The sequence below is a fragment of the Syngnathus scovelli genome, chromosome 12 (genome assembly GCF_024217435.2).
Source record: "Syngnathus scovelli strain Florida chromosome 12, RoL_Ssco_1.2, whole genome shotgun sequence".
NCBI classification, from domain to species: domain Eukaryota; kingdom Metazoa; phylum Chordata; class Actinopteri; order Syngnathiformes; family Syngnathidae; genus Syngnathus; species Syngnathus scovelli.
Window position 1 is genome coordinate 1,614,284 of NC_090858.1, and position 18,135 is coordinate 1,632,418.

Here is an 18,135-nt window from a genome sequence, read left to right on the forward strand (position 1 = left end):
TAATGAGCCTTTATCTGTTTTTGCTCACGCTACCACTTGTGATAGGAACAATGCTCCTTGGGTGTTTTTCTGCGATCTGGCTCGGGCAAGCCTTTTGATTTCAACGTGCGTGCCAGTGTGTGTGGGGTTTATTTGATCACACACCTGTTGGAGGACGGGCAAGGCGGCGCTCTGGCCCTCCGCCCACATTGGTAGGTGATGATTGGTGAATGAGGAGCTGCGGCTTGAATGGTACGCTTCGAGTATTGCGTGTGGTGGGTCCACAAGTGTTAAAGCTAACAGCGAGCAAGCTAACGACTCGCTCGTAACGAGAAAGCCCTGTGAGCGTTCAAACAAATAATAATAGAATAAATTTGTCTTTTTCGGTTGTCGATTCGTTTCGAAGGAAAGACAAAAGCGGTTTTATGAAACCATAGTTGGCCATATCTTCAAGTAGAAGCCTCACGGGACAAAAGCAGAGAGGACATTTCATGCCAAGCATTTATCGAAGTAATTACTGTTTTGACGTCATCTGAAAAGTGCTGCAAATTCCAGCACAAAACCACGTTTGATGTTTGCTTACCGTCAGGCATCCCATGAGGCTTTGTTCAAAAGGTCGCTGGAAGGCCCGGGGATCTCCGCACCAGTCGAGCAGCTCCGTGGCCGCCGAGTGGAAGTTGGCCGGGTTCTGTAAGTGCTGGCCAAACACACAAAAACCATCAAAAACAAAAGGAAACGATGTGCGAGGGTTACTTCCCTGCTTTCTCACGCAAATTGTAAAAACGGTTGGAATGGAGGACTCCTCTCGATTCAGCTCTTGTGTTTCTACGCGACCCCGCGAGGACCTCCACCGTGTCCAATGTACGCCCACTCGGCGCTCCGCTGCATTGTGGGAAGAAGATCACACCCTCGGCCACAATGATGCCAGTGTTAATCTTTCTTGGCGACGGACGACTAGCCCTCACAACCGGCGCTCGGTCTTTCCCGCAAAAATCCTTCTCTTGTCTTGTCTTTCTTCTCCAGAATGTCAGCGAGCAGCAAAAGCCTGCTAACTGGCTTGTGCCGGTGCATAAAGCAAACAACCTTGGTCCTGGCAGTCATGTGTGCACACTCCATCGCCGACGGGTGTGTTGTCTAATCTCTTTCAGTGTCTGTCGGTGTCTCTCTGGCTTGTTCGCCGAGACCCCTGAACAGTCAAGTCTTTTCTTCCCGCTGTCTGAAGGCTACTCCGGCTGGCGGGACACAATAAGCGGTTTTAAAAATTGGGCTCCCTTTCTTGGCGGCTCAGGAGGTTAATAGCTCCGAAGCGACACAGAGCCTCGGTGAGATTGAGGCCACTTGAAAGCGTTTATTATGCTCATGCCTTGTTTTGTGAGTTCCTGCCGAGAAGGTAGAAGCATTGTCCTTCGGGGGCGGCGAGAGGTGAAGGCTTCTGAATGGGTAGATTTTTTTTTTTTTTTTGGTGTGACAAAAGGGCCCACCCAAAGCACCCGCCCACCGAGAAAATCTCTGCCAGCTTCGAGAGCTATCACGAGCCTCGAGGAGGAAGACCTTGAGTGACTCATCCTTTGGGATGATTGCGGCTCCCGAGCGACTTTGACCGGGAACGGGGAGACGCTGGAACGGAGTGAGCCTGTTTTACATCACCGCCACTCAACGGGAGGTGCATGAGCCGCCGGCAACGGAGGAATCCGAGCAGGCGCTGCGGGGGCCTGTCTGCCCGCATGCAAACTCACACTCCTTGCTGCCGCAACATGCTCGCCACTGCCACTCTGCCTGACAACATGGTGAGAAGGACAGTGGCGAGGGAGGGAGGGAGGGAGGGAGGGAGGGAGGGAGGGAGGGAGGGAGGAAGGGGCTGCGGTTGGGTGAGGACACGGATAGGAGGGGGAGGTGGAGAGAAGGCGACGCAGCGGTGCTGCTACAAATTTCCCATGATGGGACTGATTCCTTCTGAAGCTTGCGACAGATCCGTCAGCTCACCTGAGTGCAAAGCCAGTTCAGCGCACTTTGTGAATTGATCGTGTCTGTTGATGACAAGGAATGGGCTTACTGAAGATGACAGCGAAATGTTTTTTTTTTTTCCCCCAACACATCAATCATTTGCAGTAGTGGCGGTTAGGAGCTGCTGCCTCAAAGCAGAAGGTCAGGTGAGTACAAGGATCCCCGTGAAAGAACCTTGTGGTATTTCTGTGTGGGCTTTCTGCAGATCTCTGGTTTCCGTCCTCCCGAACAAAAACATATTCCAGACAGCGTTCTAAGGCCAAGGTGTTGACAAGAGATCTGGAATTTGTCTCGGGTACCCTGGGCGGGACACCCACCCGCTGCTCCTCAGGGATGTGAGTCAATTCAGACAATGACAAACGACCACAAATGACAACTCCGTGGGTTGCAGTCTGTCTCTCACCCAAAGTCAGTCGTGATAGGCTACTCTGAGTAGCTGACGCAAAAAAAGTAGATGGATGGATGGATGGATTCAACCCTACACGGCGAAACGGTTAAGCGCCCTTCCGAGACTGTTTCGGGATGGATCGTGGATGTTCTACTGAGGTCATGTCTGACTGTGTGTATGTCAAGAAAGTGAACAGAAGCAGGACAGAAAAGAAAGCTGAGGTCAATAGAGGCCAAACCTGTTTGATACACTGCAGCCTGTCATTGGTCTGCTGGATGTGCCGGTCCATGGATGGTAACGTGTTCATGTTGGCGCTTCTACCGGGACTCCATTAAACTTCGACCGTTGATCTGCAATACAAAGTGCTATTTAGTCAACCATGTGAGGAGAACAACAGTGTTGTACTGAGACATTATCCTAGCGCAAATTGTTAGCATGTGCGGCCCAGGCTTTCTTTGTCCTCCAAGTGCTCGGGTGCGTACTTTGACGTACTCAAACATTCCCAGAACATGCTAATAAGGTTCTTTGAATTCTGAACCCTGAAGAAAGTGGATGAATGGAAAAGCAAAGTGTCTGTTTCTGGGAAACGTGGATGGTACTAACTGGGACAATATTTGAGAAAATACAGCGTGCAGAACAAACAGTAGTCCAACAAAGCAATTTCCCACCGTAACCAGAACAACAATGAACATCTGAAATATATTGTACATCATCTCCGTAATAAGCAGGCACATGAAATGCTTTGAGCGTGCTTAAAAGAAAACCTCCCAGTCAAGCCTAGAAGACAACACTCCCCCCCCCCCCGCCCCTTTCGTCACAAGCTCATTGGCTCTGGCCAGCTCTGGAAAATGGGTTAAATCAGGATTAATAGGCATGGTGCTGCTTTGGTAATGAGACCTCTGTCCCTCGCCATCCCAATGTGTTTATCTCACCACAGATTCCTCCACACAAAAGGTGAAACCACAGGTGGCGGCGGGGGTGGCTAGGCGGGGCTATAACGCACATACATGTGTGTGTGCGTGTTCTCAAAAGCTGCTCGGTACTGATAAAGGCTCCCTCAAGGCTCCCCGCGGTGGCAAACGGCGGATGCTCTGCCAGCAAAATGTTCATGTGCGGTGTCTTGATCTTCCGGAAATGTTGCAAATGCGCACTCTCCCCCTCCCGAGCATGTCAACATAATAGCGCCAATACTCCTCTTTGATTACGTGCGTAAAGGTAAGACTTCAAAAGCGGAAAGAATAAGAGCGCGTTACTAATCCTCCGAGCTTAGCCGAGTAGAATTACCTACACTGCATTTAGGACGTCTTGAACATTACGGAGAATTTGGTCAAACGGAGGGAGGACAGGAATGTAGCCGACGTGTGCCTTGACTGTGAAAATCAGCCCAAACTTATCACCACTCTGATTTCGGCGCCTATGGCCTAGTTCCGCTGTCGCGCAGTGTCACCTGACATCCAGTAGATGTCTCCCTCTCCTGTGACTGCTCAAGCTTCATTCACACACATATCACACCCCTGAGCCAGTCGTAGTGCAGCGGAGGGAGGGAGGGCTCCTTTAAGCCCTGACAAGTGCTACAAATCCCTCACAGTCTCTTCTGCGGCCCACTAGCAGGGCACGCTCCAGCCGCCCGCCGGCCGCCTGCCTGACCTTGTGGCTATTGATTAACTGCTCCTCTTCTTCTCCACTTGTCGCAACACATACAAAGACACCAGACGAGGACTAGCGCAAAGAACAGCCTTGACGGGGGAAGTGAACACACCCCTGCGGACAACGGCACTTTTTCCGGGTCTTATGGAGACGAATATATGCGTTGGCATTAAATCACTCATTTGTGAACTGAATAAATCCAGTTGCTAGTCGTTTGCTTTCCTAATAGGGTTAGGGTTAATACTATTTGAGGGAGGTGTTCATTTGTCTTCTTGTAAAATGAACAATAGAACAGTAGAAGTTCATCCACAAGCAACATTGAGGTGGCCGACAGTTTTAAACAACTAAAATGACAACAAAACCAACGTATTGTAAGTTGGCGCTGCTGTTTTGGTCAGCAACAGGGACTGAATGCCATTCGTAGTTAACTCAGCGTTCATCTAAAAAGGCCAAGAAGTGTGAAGACATTTACATGACGATGAAAATGTCCTCCATTCAAGTTGTATTAAAGCTGAGCAAAGACTCAACGTGCTGAGAGAGAGCGGTCATGTTTTCTAGTATTTCATGTCAATTTGTTTTCTGCTCCTCCCTACACAGGCTCGCCTTTTATTGAAGCTGGAAAAGACCAGGCTTGAAGAGTTTGTCCAGGGAAAACGCGCAAATGTCCAAAATCAATAAACATGGGTTGCCTCAGCACCACACCCCCATCACTCACGGGATGTTGCATAATGTGAACCCCATCCCTTCCATGTTTACTTTGTAAATAATCAGCAATAACAAACATGCTCATCTGTCATGCCATCATGGTGAAAGGGAGGGTGGGGGTAAAAAAACAACAACAAGTTAACTGTTGTAATGGCCCCCACGACGCACCGTGCCCTGGTTTTCCAGAATTTTCCAGTCTTTCTATCGTAGATCTTAATCGTCTCCCAAACATCTTAATCAGCTCCACTCAGCAGAGGTGCAAAACAAAGGATTACACATCCAATTATGCTGCGCCAGCACGAGGAGGAGGCCCGAGTGACAAAACACAAACAAAAGTCGACAATTGGAAGCTTCTGCCTCTTTACTGTGTAAATCACAAAGAAGGCGGGCGGGCGGGGAGGCGAGGCGAGGTGAAAGCCCACTAAAGTGAAAGCACTGAAGATGCACAAGCGCACAAGTTAATGATCACCTGCGTCTCGCTACGTGCACACAGGCTGAAGATTTATTGTCGCTCGCTTGTAAACAAGCAAGTTAAAACTGCTGGCTTTTGCTGCTTATAATTTAGAATTAACAGCATTTTTTTTTAAAATAAACATCAACTTAACTAATCATCAATTTAAAGTGTGTCAGAAAAGTGATAGCACTGGTGTCACAAAAGATATATTTCGAACCCAAAATCCACCGGTGCTTTGCGATACGAAAATATTTCAAGACGAACTGCCAGTTGAAGTTGACTGTTGATTTAGGCACTCACACGTTGTGTGTTTAAAACAACCACATATTTTAACCTTTCAGTCTGCTAGCTTAACGCTAACAGTGCTATAACCCTGGTCTAGAGACAATATAGGTTCTCGGTCATAGATTATTTATCATATATGAACAATATTAGTGCCGTACCGATGATCAGAGAGAAGTTAAGAGGTGAATAAAGAGTCTTAAACTGCCCACGGGCAACCAGAGCACAATGGCTGTTCAATTGATAGTGTGACAAAATGAATTTATTCTTAATCCCATCCAATTATGTCAATACCGTATGTTTTTAGAAAACACAAGATTATGGACTTTATTTTGGTTCTTCTCATTAAAATAGACATTATAAAATGTTTTCGGAATGAGAAATCTTCTGGTTTGAATTAATTTGCCGTGGTTTTACAATGTGTGCAGAAATAATCCAGTGTTCCTTCAGCCTGTCAAGTGTAGAGGGCGGTGGTGAACAAGTAGAGCTTATTTAACAACAAGAAGTGTCAATGCGGCTTCTGTGGACACAGTGGGGGATCTTCACTCCATCCTCTCCTTGCCTTTGCTGACATGGCTCTCTGTCTCTCTCTCTCTCTTTCTCGCCTCCCACAGACACTTTGTGCTTTTTGCTCTTCTATTCTATAGCCCTCAGACATCATTAGAGGCGCCCAGCACGTCGCTCTTTCTCCACCACCTTCCATTTCCTTCGCTATCATTTTCTTCTCTGCCTAGCCCACCGTCCCTCATATCTCAACCCCCGCCCCTCCTGCTTCCTGGAGGCCCCTGCCATAACAGGAGGTGGAATGGATTCATTTGCTCTAATGTGGTTGGGGCAGCAGCGTGGCACGGCGCAGCACGGTTGTGACACTTTTTCTCCGGGTACGCGTAGCCTCTGTGTCGGGCCGGCCGCCTGCATGCACTTCATGTGTTTTCAAACAGGCCAATCAACACCACTCAGCTGCGCCGGCCCTCGTGACCCCCCCTCTCCCTACAGTCTCTGTGCACACGCCATTATCTCGAGTGGAAAACTCCCATGGCCAGACAGCCACTCTCATTGCGTTTATTACGCCTCACTCTATTCTATTTTCCTTTTTTTTCCCCTTCTCAAATTGTTGGGATGGGCAAAATAATCAATTATTTGATTGTTAAAATTTGTGCTGATTGAGTGCTATTGGTTGTTTATTAATCGGGGCTGGCGATGCTTGGCTTAAACCAGCAGAGGTGCTGTTGAGTCAGTCTAGTTTACGGTCAAAGGCGGAAGAACATGTAAAACAGATCGACAGTGTCTTCAGTATTCCTAACATATTGCGTCATAGAAACGATCTATTTTTAACATCTTACATCATCTGCAATAAGTAGTATGCTAGCAAGCAGATGGGTAAAAACACAAATCAGCCAAACTGTGCGATGTTTTTCCACCCCTGAATACAAAATGGTACTGCCCAGTGCCCACGCCACGCAAAATACAGACCAACAGACAAACACAAATATTAACAGATCAGCCTCGGCGGAGGTCTTACCTCCATTGAGTGTCACTCGTTTATTATGTTCTAAGAAGCCCTTCTAATCTAATCCCCAGTCCCTTAGCAAACTAGCTAATAGTCACATGGCTCCCCCAGGCCTTAATAAAACATGGTGTCACAGTCGCCAGCCTCGGATATAAATGTGCAATGATGCTGTTTGTTTATCTTGTGTTTTAATGTGACAAGCGGCGGAGCAGCGGGCGGCCATGCCCCGCGAGCAGCTGTGATGTGGGCGACATGCGAGGAGCCTCTACGCTCACTTCTATAAATACGTCACTTCAGCTGCGCAGCATTGCAGGTATGCGCCACCCGATACGCTCCCCGCAAGTTGATTATGCCGCGAGGTGCCCCCTCTGATGGCCAGTGATGCACATTGCCGCCTGACCGGCGATTCCCTACGAAGATGCCGACCCCTGTGAAAGATCATCGGGGGTTAACGTGGGATATTATCATATGGTGGTTTAGCAGAAGACGTCTACCAAAAATAGGATTCAAGCCTCAGCTGAAATGCACACTGCTCAGACAGAGAAAAGGGTTTTATGAAACGTAGTCAATCAAATCATTTACACATCTTATAATTGCACTTTCAGGTCATCATGAATTAACAGACGTTTTGACTATACGGTGATTTTGATGAACTCATTACAGAAAAGATAACACACTTCCTTCACAGCTTGTGTGACAGCTCCCTCTCTCGCATAAAGTAAGCGCTCAAAACGAGAGACAGGTTAGATTTTCACATTGGATGTTATGAATTTACCCTTTTGGCCAAGGATGATGCTAGGGATCCTAATGTTCGACTGAATATATTATCTAATATTTATCTTTTTGTATTTTAATGAGTACATATTGGATTGAAATGCGATGACAGTAACTGTGATCCACTCACTGCAAAGGCTCGACCTCATTCATCCGCCATTTAACGGCATCTCATCACCATTTTTTAAAGTAGGCTACAGTAGGAAATCAGAAAAACTATAACACACCTCTGAAGAGCAAACAAGAGGAACAAACACTTAAATTCGAGAGAGAGGAGTTTGGCTTAAGCCACATCACACGTGATCCAAACATCGTTGAAGCACTGCAGAGATTCTTTTTTAATGCATCAATGTGCACTCTTGTGTTGTCTGAAGTGTTGTAAGCGGCGAGAGGCCCCGTGAGGATGGGAAATGGAGTCATCAGTGAGACGAAGAAAAAAAAAAAAATCCAGTTTAAACATCACATGATGAATGAATGCATGAATGAATGACTGTCCTGGCTGCCACGTACGACTCTCCACTCGTCACCAAAGGCGAGATTTCTATCGTTGTGTGTGCGCGTGGCAAGTGCGCATATCTGTTATCGCCACACTAGGTCATCACGGGGAGGAGATGAGAGGAGCATGTGAGTGACAGCGCAGTTTGACATGCTTGTGTAAAACACACCGTATGGCCAGTGAGTACACACACACACACACACACTCACACACATGCGACTGCCAAACGGGTAAACTGACAAATTCCATGTCCTTAGGTTGCAGTAGCAAAGCGCTGACCCAAATGCAATTAAACAACGTCCAGCGGGGTGAGTGAGTGTAACACGGGCACACGCGCGCGCCCGCCCGCATGTGGACTCCATGTGCAGGAAGCGTGTGCGCGTGAAAGAGAAACACAGCGACGGGAGGTTGCCGGGTGGGTGGGGGCAGAGCGTGAGACTTGACAAAGAGCGAGTGTGGTTCAATGTGCTCAGTAAGCCATGAAATGGTATTGGTGCCATTATGGGGGAGGGGCATAAATAGATCTGTGACACGCACTCGGCCATGCTACCTTGTATCTTATGTGGGTTCATATTCAAAATGAAAACAGTTCTTGCGTCGAGATGAGATTGCTTGGGCGGGAAGAAATGTATTAAAGAATTAGCCACGCCGCAACAACGAGGCGTTCTAATGCGGCACCACCAGCGCCGCACGTTGACTTTCACAGCCGAATCACTTTTTTACCCTTTCTTCACTCGTTTGCTTTTCTCTCCGTGACACGCGTGCACTCAGAGCTGACGGGGCACTCTAAAATGTCCGCGCCAGCTCACATTCAAAATCAATAGAGTGCTTCGTGACTGGAAAGTCAACGGTAGGGCGCCCCCTTGAGGAAGTACACGAGTACAAGGACGCTGGGACCAAAAGTGTCGCATGCATGGGCAGCCAGCGGGGCAGACAAATCCCAAACAAATCATATTTTCAATCCTCTGACATGGTGAAAGTGTTTAATAAGCCGCGAGGCGGCGAGACCTTCCCTCCCGCGTGGGTAGAAGGGGGGAGAACGATGCGCTCATTCATCTTACCGCGCGCGCGTCTACGTGTTTGTTCAGCGCGGCGTGTCAGCACGAGGGCACGGGTAGCATAGAACACAAAAATGTGTACTCGCTGTGAAAATGAAACCGTCTAATGGCGCACGCAAGGAGTCGCGCGGCGAGGGAGCGCGTTTACTTGTGATCTCAGCATTTGTTACAGAAATACACATAAAAAAACAACTCCTGGTTAACATCGATTCCTAACATGTCAACATGATGCTTGACGGCGCGCGGGAACACAAGCCGACAATGTTTATCTGTTTTTTTTACACCTCTGCTAGGTTTGAACTGATCACTTTTGAAGCTAAATATCATTAAATATTCGACAACTTAATTTCTTGAATTAATACCAAGGAAATCATTAGCCGTGCGCTTAATGTCAGGTCATTTACGGCGCTAGTGCTAGCTTAGTATTGCTAGGGTTGCTATTTTATTCAAGCTTCAAATGCGTTCTCCTTGACTATTCATTGCAACTTTGCACTTTGATAATCGTATGCCATTATGAATAGCCATGTTTGAAAATTGTGCTTGCGCATGTTAATGAAGGGCTCAGTTTGGACAGGGGATTGGTGAAGTGAGGCTACATTCTAATCTTGCTAACAGTTTTAATAGCGTGAAATCCTTACTTGAAATACGTTTTGATACAGTTCAAGGTTTTTTTTTTTAATTGTGACAGTTTGATTCTGGAAATTCAATGTTCATTACTTCCTATAGTGAAAAATAGCCACTGAGGTTTCATTGTATTCAATAAAATAGTCGGAGAATTTTAAGCATTTTCAAGCCCCCATGGACACCCTGGTTGCAGGTTATTAAACTAAGCTTGCGCTGGAGGTATTGTATGTCTGAGGCAGGGCTGGGCAGGACAACAGATAAATAGATGGCCAAGAGAGCAACAACAAGAACAACAACACACAAAAATTCACTCACAACACATTACATGGAGTGGGAGGCCAGCCAGGAGGAACGTGCAGCGGGAGATAGGAGGGGAAATGGCTGCAGAGCAGGAGAAAAGAGAAAGGGGCGGCAAGAGGTCGTCCCTGGGTAATTTGTTCTGGTCCTCTCCCACAGCAGACACACAAGGAGCAGGTAAACCAATTACAGTATGACATGAATCACAGAGAGTCACCAGCAGGCCCCACCACACCACACCACACCGATGGTGGGGTTTAAGACTCACCAGTTGGTGAATTGTGAAGCTCCCTAACCCTATCCACTGACTGCTTTCTTTCCGTTCATGATTGCATTCCATTTATCTTGGAGCTTTATCAGGCCAGGTAGCAGGTATTTGTGTGGGTTAAGTGGGCTGTTCAAAATGGACCACGCTCACTCACTAAGTCTGTGAAATGTTCACACGAATAAAAACTAACATTGAATATCACAACGTTAAAATGATCAATGTGTAATTATGAATAAAAAAAAGGAATGAAAACAGCCCACTCCAAAGAAGATGCAATATATAAATGTAAATTAAATATGAATGAATACATAAAATCAGATAAAATCAAGCAAATTTGGAACTAAGCGGAAAATGAAATAAACCTAAAATATAAATACAATAGTAATAAAAGAAGTGACAAGTCAACCATGTAAACTGTGTAGCCCACTCCTCTAGTAGGTCACTAAGTGTGTGTACTTGCTGCATTACAGCTTCAACACAGGTCAAATTGACAATAAAAAAGGGTCTTATGTCTGAATATCAGTTCCCAACGGCTTTCAAAGGTAGTCATCGGATGGGGCGGGGCTAAACTAACAAAGCCGCAGCAATTACTTTCATTTTCCTTAATCGCCAAACGGCTGTCACGGGCAAAGTCGTGTCACGCAAACGCCATCGGCGACGACTTAAACGAGCCCGAAACAACTTGTAAATAAACAATCGTCTGCGGTAGGGGTGCGGGGTCGCGGTCTCCCCCTTAATCTTCCAGTTGATGCTAAACCGACAGGAGCGTGGTAAAGAGAAGAGAATGACTTTGACAAGAGTGGATTAGATATCGCACTCGGCCCTGTTTGAGGGGGCTTTATTGCTTGTAGATTCAGGAGGGGTAAACATTTGATGAAGGGTCTGAGAGGAAAGGATGAAGATGGTGACGGGGAGGCGGGATTGGACAGATGTGGCGGCAGGGGAAAGCGGCGCCTGGCTGCCACTTGCATGTTTGCCAAAGCCGCATGCTTGCTCAGTGGCTAAATGCAACACCGGCGAGATGCAGTTGGCAGACATTAGCCAACATGCTAAACGTCCCATCTTGCTGCCCCTTGACATTAATCAGATCCCTATTTTGTTTAACTTTGCCGTGGAAATGATGTTTTCATATCCATTTGCATGCCAGGTCGTTGGAATCTGCCAAATATAGCAAAATTAAGCTTCAGGAAATTCCGTTGATGTCGTGTCCCAGGCCAAGAAGGAATCCATCCAATTTTCGTTGGGATGTATTTTACCTGCTCTAACATTGACAAGAATCCATAATATCATCTCAAACTGCCTCAATCTGAGACAGGAACGAGAAATGTTGTCAACAACCATGCCAATAAGTCGCCAAGTATCTAAAATGACTTCATCGAGCATCTTTGTCATGCCTCCACATGTTGGAACTGCCGCAATGTAGCCACTTAAAAGCCTGCAGTGGCTGAACTATATCCTGCTGGGCCGTCATGGAACTTTTCCGCGCCGCAACCACGAGGCGTTCTAAAGTGCTACCCCAAGCCCCGGTCCACACAATGGCCATCGCATGGATTTTTTTTTTTTTTTTTTTTCGCGCTAAACCTCCAGTGGGCCAAAGAATAGAATTCCTTCCGCAAATATGTCAACGGTTTCCCTAATTCTTTGTTGGCTAATAAAGTAGAATTCAGCCATGTGCAAGAGTTGCTGTGCATTTTTCTGCTGATCCAATTTTGGATCATTGGACATCTTCTCTCATCACACCCATTGCCCTTTCTTTCCACATTTCAAGCCATTCTTTCCTTGTTTTTCCCCTCCCTCCCTCCATCTCTCTATTGTCTCACTTCCATCTCCACCCTCTTCATCCTCGGTCCCCTCTCTTGGCTCTTTCCACCACCCCCACTCCATGTTCCCTCCCTTACCCCCCCCCCCCCCTTCCCTCTCCATTCCTCTGGCCCTAAAACCAGCCCCTCGGCCGCCCGCTTGCGCTCAGATGGCTGTTACCATGACAACCCCCTTCTTTCAGCTCTGGCAAAAAAAAAAAAAAATAATGAAGACAATGTGTTTTCCATTTAGATGAGTTTTCAGGCGCGGCAGGGAGATATGGAGTGTCCATCTTGCCTCCTCTTTCACTGCGGAGGAAATGTAATTAAAAAAAGAGAGGTTTCTAACTCTGCCTCTTTCTGTCCATCTGTCTGTCTGTGTGTCTGACACCCCGCACGCTAGCAGCTTGTAACACAGCCGGCTGGTAAAGCGAGCTCACTATTGTGACCGCAGCCAAAAAAAAGCAGCGGGGAAAACGTCTGGCTGCAAACAAACGCCGATGAAATGCAGCAAAGGGCGCCAGGTAGAAAATGAGAAAAGTTCTTGGCGCCGCAAACGCCGATTTCTCTATTGATCGATTACGCAGCGCAATGAAAGGCACCATCGCAAAATAATGAACATTGCAGGTTTCGTTTGAGAGCTTTATGGGGATGAGAGATGAGGATTTCGTTGCATCACGCTCCAGGCCGGGGATAAAAACCGTGACCGGCGGACTATTTGTTTTGCGGGTGATTAACTTATACGTAGCACAAGCAAGGCAAAACATGTGCTTTATATTTTAAAGCTCACACCCAACAGGGAGTGAATTCGGTAGCAACCACAAAAGTAAAACACGGCTGGGGGTGCAAATCGGTTTTATATAGTGCGATCCAAAATTCGTGACAATATTTGAAGCCCCACTGAGGAAAAGTTAGCACGTCTGCCTCACGGTTTTACTCAAATCTGATACATTAAAGTCCAAAAAAGGTTTTAGTAGCGCACACTAAATTTAGCCCCATGAAGCCACTTACATGTAATTTGGTAGACATTTCAATCATAAGTAGACCCACAAAAAAAGACTTGCACCAAATAAACAAACACAGCAATTCTGATAGTTTGGTAATACGTAGGCGGCCCATTTGGACACTGCCAGCGGTCCTTCAAAACCATCATGGATTTTTTTTGCCAGCATATTTGAACCATTATCCAAAGATTGCAAACTTGATTAGACCCGCAAAAAAGTTACGAGCTTAAAATTGGTTTCCGAATTGCACAGCGGGCCAGTGGAAGTGTTTTTGCTAGTCAGATATAGCCCACAGGTTGTCGGTTCACCAACCCTGGTGTCAACAACATTCCGGGTGACAGCAGCGCTCCGATAATATTCATTGTGTATGAAAGGAAAAGCCAACTATACACAAGTCACTAAAAATACAAGTCGCCTGCGTAAGTTCACGCAAAATTATAAGTTAAAAGTTGTTTTTATGAAGTGCTGAAGTATTTTTTCTGGATCACGAGCTGGATGTTCCGTTCACCAAATGGAAGAGCAGGGGGGGAAAAAAAAAAAAAAGAATCACTTGAAGAAATTAAAGTTTATTGTGCAGTCTAAGAGTGGTGAGTCAATGAAGTACAGTAATAAATGAATGGAGAGAGGCAGCAGTATATTAAGTGTATGTCTGCCTGTTTACAGTGGAAATAGTGAGTCAGGGACATTTTCTTTGGGTCTCTTTTCCAGTGTTTATGGAGAGTGGTGAGGAACAACACTTCCTGAGAGGAAAGCCAGCTTTCCGAGACCAGAGCCTCTTGCTCTCTCTAGGCCCCTGCAGAAGGGGAAAGCTCTGTCTCCAATTGAGCTTTTCCATTCGCTGATACAAAACTGCTTTACGTGTATGCGTGCCACGGAGATGATAAACACTAATGCTGGATATGACCCAGAGAGAGAAGATTAATGTATGTACAAAAAGCAAAAATTAAATGACTATGGCAAGGAGGGGGGGCGGATTCAAATCACTCACTATAGGGACACATTTATTCGCATTAAAAGCCTGATCGGAATAAAAATAATGTCTTCTTTCTGCCTGTTACTGAGACAAACTAGCTGGCTTGTATGACAACATGTGCGCTGGTGTCTGTCGCAGCAACATGTTCTTCATTAAGGTCAGCCAAGTGTTTGTTGTTCAATTAGCAAACAACCGTGTTCTTTGAGGCGCTTTTTCAAATTTACTCCATGCACAAATAAACGTGTTTTTCGATTGAATTCATCCAAATGAACGTGTTACAGTCCCCGGCTCGAGCAAATTACAACACAGCCTTTAGCTTCATGTCCTCATAAAGTGCCCGCCACTATGTATTAATTACATATAGAGCAGAGTCAGCCTGATAGTAACATGCCCTGGAGGGAACGTCGTGCACGTAAAGGTGCTCAGCCCTTAAACACCTGATCATTAGCCATTCTGTCGCCGTCTTGCTAGCCTATTTACACGCCCGCGGCGTTTGATCCTCAAAAGGATTCCAATGTGGGTGTAGCATGGTATATACTTCCATATGTACGCAGCAGCCTTTTGATGAGCAGGTTGCCTGTGCAGGGAAGGAGGAGCTCCTTGAGTGCCCCACTGATTCTTCCCACATGCATCCATATTTGATGTGCAGCACATGGCGACCACGACGGAACACGCTCCAGGCATGAAGCCGCAACACCAGCGCCACCTATACGTTGGCTGGCTGTAATATCGTTCGTGTTGCCACCCGCGCGCACAAATCCCACCGGCTCAAAATGGCCACACTCCAGCAAATCCGGCCAAAAGCCTGTTTACTGATGATCCGACGCAAAGACAACGGGACGTGGCTATGGAGGGTGAGGGAGGGGGAGGTCAGGGAGTGGCGTGCTGCAGGAAGCCTTTATTTTCAGTCATTGGAAAGGAACTAGGTGGGATAATTGGTCTCTCCAGCTCAACGTGCAGCATGCATTTTTAATGAGGCCCGCACTGTTGCTCATTTCGCATAGATTGCAGATTAGAGCCAAATGCTGGTTGTTTCTACTGTCATGGTGAGGGGGGGGGGGGGGGTGTCAATGGAACAAATAGAAATGTTTAATTATTCTCTTGCCTTTAACTACTGTTGTTTACATTATAAGTGGTGGGGCACATAATTGCGGTTTACATATATTAGCAGGCTAAATTGATTGCGGGAGCTCAGCGTGTGCTGGCAGGTTAATTTAAATTATTTTCCTGGCCAACTATGACCTGTCCGAATAATTTGATAAACATATGTTTTATAAAAAATGAAATTAGTTAAACTCAACAAGCCAAATATTGACTACTCAGTGGATAGCTAAATTGAATTTAGCTCAAAGATAACACAAAGTCGGACAAATCGACATGCCGCTAGCTATGCTATGATAGACTTCTTGAAGATTAGATGGCTAACTAATTTGCACAGCCTAAAATAATTCACATCTTTTAATTCTATAGCGCACCAGCTGACCAGACCGTCAATGAGATTTGTGCCCATGTTGTAGTTTCTTGTGTAAGCCGTTGCCTCAACACACAACCGGCTTCCGAAAAGACTTGTGACCTCTCCAAGTGGCTGCTAATGTTCTTAGTGACCTGAAAAGAGCAAGCCTGGGCGGCGTTAGAGCGGTCTCAGGCCGGCATTAGAGAGTGCCGCACTCGACTGGGAGGGAAGTTAAGAGGCTGACGGCGGCGGCGAGCAGAAGCTCCAGAGTTTAAGTGAATTAAGCAAACTAATTCGCATTTAGCGGCGGCGCAGGTCGTGCTTACTACGCGCTGGAGGGCACGGCGAATGGGCCGCCACCTCGTAATAGCATTGAACACCTTCTGCCGTGATGAGTGGCTGTGTGCAACGCTGCAGAGGGGCTCCAATATTCCCTAGGAATACACCTTTTCATAATGCTTGTTAATAGTAAGAGCTCAAGTTGACAAACCCTGATTGAACTGGAAAAAAAAAAAAAGACATGACAAAAACCAGATAGGCAGAATTGAGGGTTCTCAGATGTAGTTTGGAACCACTGCACTCGCCAAGGAGGAAGATGGCAGTTTGGACAAAGAGAGGCAGGCCGACACAGCTAGGTTTGATGAATGGCAAGCCTTCTTGCTTTTCTCACTCCTTGCTTCAGGGACCTCCCGCTTCCCCCTCGTTGAGGTCCGCAGCCCGGGACACATCCATCAAGCCGGCTAACATCGTGCTTGCGTGAAGGCTAACGGAGGACCTCGCCAGCCCTGACGTCGCCTGGGCCCGTTGTGTCTGCAAGCTGCTGTTTGCTCGGCCCAATAATCCTTCAGCCTGTGCAATGTCACAGTGTCACAAGCTAATACTCAGGTACTTCATGCATCATTTAGCTGCGGAATGCACATCGGATTCAGTGCAGAGGCCATAATGAGCTGACACCAGAGAAATACTACTCTATATGACGTACTTAACTTGGCTGTGGGCTTCGTGTTAACACCGCTGGGTACATCCAACAACACCGGGCAAGCAAATGAATTGACACCAAAAACAAACACTGCGCTTGCCTTTTCGAAGCAAATCCTGCTCAATTCCCACGAGAATAAATTCAATCATGTCACACAAGAATGAAATGACATTTACTCGTCATGCGTGCGTACAAACATTGTCGTCTCTGGAGTGCCTGCCCATCCATTAAGTGTCAAATTACACAAGTAATGTTTTGCTTATTAGCAGAAAATGGCTCTTTAATCATGTCGCTCTGTTACATCACAATCAGGCTCATTTGAAGTTTCTTTGCCGATGATTTGGCGGCTCAGTAGAATGTGGCGTCCCCCCCCTCCCAAATAAAAACTGTACGAGTTAAACAGGGTGGTTAACAGACAAGTCGTGACCCTTGTGGTATTTTTACCAAAGCATGTTGCAGACATTGTCGTCGAACAGCCTGGGAACTGTTTTAACTTGTGTAAAAAATGGCATTAAATGGCAAAGTTCAAATAACGGCCAAGGCGGCGCCGCCATCGCTCCCGCGAGCCGGCGGCCCCGCCTTCCCCTGCCCGGCAGCCTTTCCGCAAAGCACGGCGCAGAGCAGAGCAGAAATATCTGGATCAGACAAATGAATTCTATTTTATGACGGCAGACTGACCGACCCACTTCATCTCATCTCCCCTTCTCATCCTCCTCCCTCCTCTCCCGCCCGTAATCCCAATCATGCAGTCGGACGACGAGGAAGAGCCTGTTTGGGGGAGAGATAGCGAGGAGGAGGGTTGCATAACAATGAAATGGGCTTGATGTCATCCCCTGGGGGCCTGAGATGGAATGGACTGCCCAGCGGCTGAATCAACACTTGTTGGTCACATCGCTAATACCGCTTAACATAACCAATGAAGCTTCTATTCGCCGGCTTGGCGGCCTCGTTTCAGCTAAGAATAACAAACTTTGCAGCTGCAGAAATAAGGAGCCGGACGGCCATTTGTCTCCCGATTACGTGAGGCTAACTTGTAATTTAGCTTCATCTCCTGTGGTGTTTGTGTGTGTGCAATCAACATTAGAGATGTGCGTGCGTGCGTGCGTGCGTGCGTGTCTGGCGCACTACAATGTGTGCTCTGTATTCTCACCGATAACACGGAGCTGCTGCAGGAGAGAAAACAGCACTCATTGATTTTGTGCGTTTCTCCATTGCAAAGACGGGTCGATACAAAGCCACAAACACAAAGACAAGCCAAGAGGGTCTGCATGCACACACATATACACACACACGCACGCACACACTTTTGCGGTCGGCTGACACTTGAAACGAGGCAGGCAGGTAATCATAGCTGCCTCATTACTTGCCAACATGCTCTCACACTAGCATGCACAAAAGTGCACGTATGACAAGAATGCAGAGTTAAATGATCACATGAAGT

General features: G+C 46.9%; 1 protein-coding gene across 5 annotated transcripts in view; it reads right to left on the reverse strand.

Moving 5' to 3' along the window:
• The window catches only part of zmiz1a (zinc finger, MIZ-type containing 1a), a 108,792-nt gene that overhangs the window by 21,591 nt on the left and 69,066 nt on the right, over positions 1-18,135 (reverse strand). For all 5 annotated transcript variants that reach the window (XM_049736633.2, XM_049736634.1, XM_049736635.1 and 2 more), the window contains 2 exons: positions 2,610-2,721; positions 563-676 (listed from right to left, as the gene is read on the reverse strand). In XM_049736633.2, the coding sequence (XP_049592590.1) occupies positions 563-676; positions 2,610-2,678 (183 nt within the window). In that variant the 5' untranslated portion in view covers positions 2,679-2,721. The remainder of the gene's footprint in view (positions 1-562; positions 677-2,609; positions 2,722-18,135) is intronic.